General features: G+C 38.0%; 1 protein-coding gene across 1 annotated transcript; it reads left to right on the forward strand.

Moving 5' to 3' along the window:
- Positions 1-404: 404 nt before the first annotated feature.
- ier3 (immediate early response 3) lies at positions 405-1,859 on the forward strand. Its single transcript, XM_019070442.2, has one exon. The coding sequence runs from the start codon at positions 460-462 to the stop codon at positions 1,072-1,074; it is 615 nt and encodes a 204-aa protein (XP_018925987.1). The 5' UTR covers positions 405-459; the 3' UTR covers positions 1,075-1,859.
- The last annotated feature ends 1,831 nt before the right edge of the window (positions 1,860-3,690 follow it).

Genomic DNA, 3,690 nt, shown 5'->3' on the forward strand with positions numbered 1-3,690 from the left:
AATAATAAAATAAAATACAGGGGAGTTTTTTTTTTATCAATCAATCAATAAGTAAGTAGTCTAAGTAGTCTACAGTAAGTAAGTAAGTAGGCTAAGTAAATACAAAAATAAATAAAAGTCATTTAAATCTAACTCAACGTGATCCTATGATTTTTGGCTCTATAAAATTAAAATATAATTTGACAAATGTATCTTTTTGCTTTTATATAACCTTTTTTTTATTTTCTGCTGAGCTATCTGAAGTCAAGCATACTTTCCTATTGACATTTGTTGAGCTCATATATTAATGTAAAACGTTGGAATTTTTGGCTAAAACCATGTATTTTCCGAAGGTGTGGCTTTTCTTATGGGCGTCTCTTAAAAGCAAATATATAAAACCTCACACTGAAGTTAGAGAAGTCACTTTTGAGAAGCAGAGACACAGAGCAACTAACGCACTGTAACTGACCTGAACCAGCAATGTACACCAGATCAGACAGCCTGCTCTTCTCGCTACCGACAAACACTTTCTTCCAGCAGCAGTCGCAGTTTGATTTCAGACCGATGATGCCGCGGAACACCGAGCCGGAGATCTTCACCTTCGAGCGGATCCCGGAGCCGCAGCAGCCGGCGTTCCATCCCCGCGGAGCTGCAGTGCGCCCGCGCAAGAGGAACACCCGCGTTATGTACCCCTCCAAAGTGCGCAAATATCTGCCCCCGGCCGAGAAGAGCCCCGCTAAGCGCTGGCTGCTCGTCCTGTGCCTGGTAGTCTTCTTGCAGATCTACACCGAGGAGGGATCCGTCGAGACCACGCAGAGTGAAGGACCAACCTTCACTGATGCAACTTCTTACAATGTTCTCCCCTTCCAGTCTCCTGAGGAGCAAGCCAGACAAATGATGGGCAGCTGTCCTGAGGACTTCAGCCCGATGTCTAGCAGTGAGGAGAAGAAGGAGAACTCCTGGCTTCTGAACACTACATGCCCGAGCTCAAGCTTGGAGGAGGACATCAACACTCTCTACCAGCAGAGCAGGAGGAATGGATACGTGGTGGCCCTTCTCTACCCAGTGTACCATAGACTTGGCACAGAGAACTGAATGAACTCAGAATCAAGGTTGTGGACTAACTAAGTTCACTGAACCTTCTTGAAAAAGAAAAACAGGCTCCTGTGGCACCCAAGTTGTGCCTGGAGAATGATGAGTGGAGGACGAAGTGATGGAAAACACAAGCTGAGGAGACATCCAGTGGAACTGAATGACGAAGAAACTTCAAAACGGCTCATTTAGATTTACTTGAAAATGTTTCACTTGAAATGTAGCCTCACAAGCAGACCAGTTGTACGTCTAAACTCATTAGGGTGTCACAATGACCATTTGTGTTGCAGAACGCTGCCACTCGCAGAAATACTTGAATCTCACATTGAAGATTTATATGTGTTACATGAAGAAATATTTGTTGTAGCTATTTATTTGATGTTATTTATTTATTGTTAATTGCTTATTTATTTCCTATTGTCTTGTGAAAATAAACTGACATTTGCATCTATAATTCTTATTCACTTTTTCATTGTCTTCTTGTTATATTATTAGAATGAGCTGTTGTCTCACAAACTTGGTTCAAAATACTGTGACTTCTCAGTACCACATCTAAAAGTACAATACTCAAACAAGCATATAATTTATTATTTCATGTGTTGTGCATGCATGCTGATATGGCAGAAATACTTTTCTAATTACTCTTCAATTTTAAGTTTTTTTGTTAGTGTTTAAGAGATAATCATCATAATATTAACACTAGTAATATTTATTATGAGCATTATAAAGGTGAAAATGTGTGAGGTACAATAATGTTCATATAACTAATAAAGTTGCAATGATCCAAATAATGTTTTGTGTCATTCTTCACTTTCATTACATGGCTGTATTCAGAAAACACACAGCAAATTGTTTTGCCATGCAAGTCACTTTAAAATGTGGCAAAATCTGAAAATACCAGTTCTAATTATTATTTCAGTTGACTGAATTACTCTGGCTTCTTTCGGTTACACTAATGAATCCATCCACCCATCCATGTTATTTTAAAAGATCATGCCTAAATAACTAATATTGAAGTAACAACTGGATATGTTACTTTTTTAGTGTATCATTAACCAAACCTCACTGACACATTCTTAAAAAAACTGCATAATATGGGAAAATACAGTGCTTTGTCAGTCTAATGCATCATGCTTTAATCTGCAAATGGATATTAGAAAAAATATATAAATTAGGGGAATGACCAGATCATCAAAAGTCATTGAAAATAAGGTCAACAGATTATAGATGACACATTGTTTCATCTACTATTCTCCATAATCAATCTTTACTGCATAGAAAAAAATCTGTATTACTATAGGAGTTTTAAAATAAATTATTGTATTGTTTCAGACAGGATATCATTTAAAAGGCTGTGTGAGTTTTTATGTTAGAGTCCCAGAGATATGTAACATAATAGTAACCCCTGTAATGAATATTATGAGCAATATAAAGATGAAAATGTGTGAGGTATAAAGGTACAATAGAAATATTATATATATGTGTGTCTGTCTGTGTGTGTGTGTGTGTGTGTGTGTGTGTGTGTGTGTGTGTGTGTGTGTGTGTGTGTGTGTGTGTGTGTGTGTGTGTGTGTGTGTGTGTGTGTGTGTGTGTGATTGTAATTTAATTTAAATCTATAGGTTATGTCATTCTCACCATAGTGTATTGTAAATCTATCTTTTTACATTTTACATTTCCCTGTATCCTACCTTTTATATTTTTGTTAATATGTATTTAATATAATCTAATAATATAATATGGTATAATCATGAGAGAATATACAAAATAAGTCCTCTGCTTTTTGCATTTATGTTTGCCTGCCAACACTCTTAACAAATGTTCTTTGTCTGCAATATTACACTTGCTTTAAAGTTGCTTAAAACGGTCTTTGCATGCTTTTAATACTAAATTATGTTTTTTGGTATGATTGTTTAAAACGGTTTTCTTACACATCTCCTCTAATGTGTTATTAGACACACAACCACATATACAGGCTCTCAACTGTCATATTTGTGTTTACAAGTGTATGGCGGAAACTGTGGCCAACATCCCACAAGGAAGCCTCGTGGGAGATTCCCCAATGCACTTCCTCTCCAATGCGCCAAAAAAAAACATTTAATCTCCACAGCCACAAGTATAAATAGATGATATGGTTTACATTTGAACTCCCCCAAACCAAACACACACTCTCCCCGTGCACGCAAACCTCCTGGTGTTCCTTGCTTTGTCCTTTCATCCTTGCCGTCTCTCTCTGTATGTGTCTATGAGCTGGCATTCCAGAGCCGTGAGTCAAATAAATGAAGCCCGCCTGCTGCCCTGAAACCCGAGAGCTACAACATGAAAAAAGATACCGTGGTAAGAAAAGAAACAAAAAGAAAAGGAGAATTCCTCCTGTGGCCAAGGTGTGTCCAGCATGTTGGGGCTTGATCAAAAACCGACCATTCCTTGATACATACCTGTATGATCACACAGAAACACTGCAGAAAGGCCAGAAGTGATCTTCTAGCTCTAGATGACTCTATTAGAAGAACTCGCACATGTTTGGCCTCAACTCTATGCCAAAGTGTCATTTCCGGTTAGTCCGATCAGACCTTAGCATGAGCTTGAGAGATACCTTGAAGCACACGAACAAAATCTGGC

This window comes from Cyprinus carpio, chromosome B5 (assembly GCF_018340385.1).
Source record: "Cyprinus carpio isolate SPL01 chromosome B5, ASM1834038v1, whole genome shotgun sequence".
Taxonomy (NCBI): domain Eukaryota; kingdom Metazoa; phylum Chordata; class Actinopteri; order Cypriniformes; family Cyprinidae; genus Cyprinus; species Cyprinus carpio.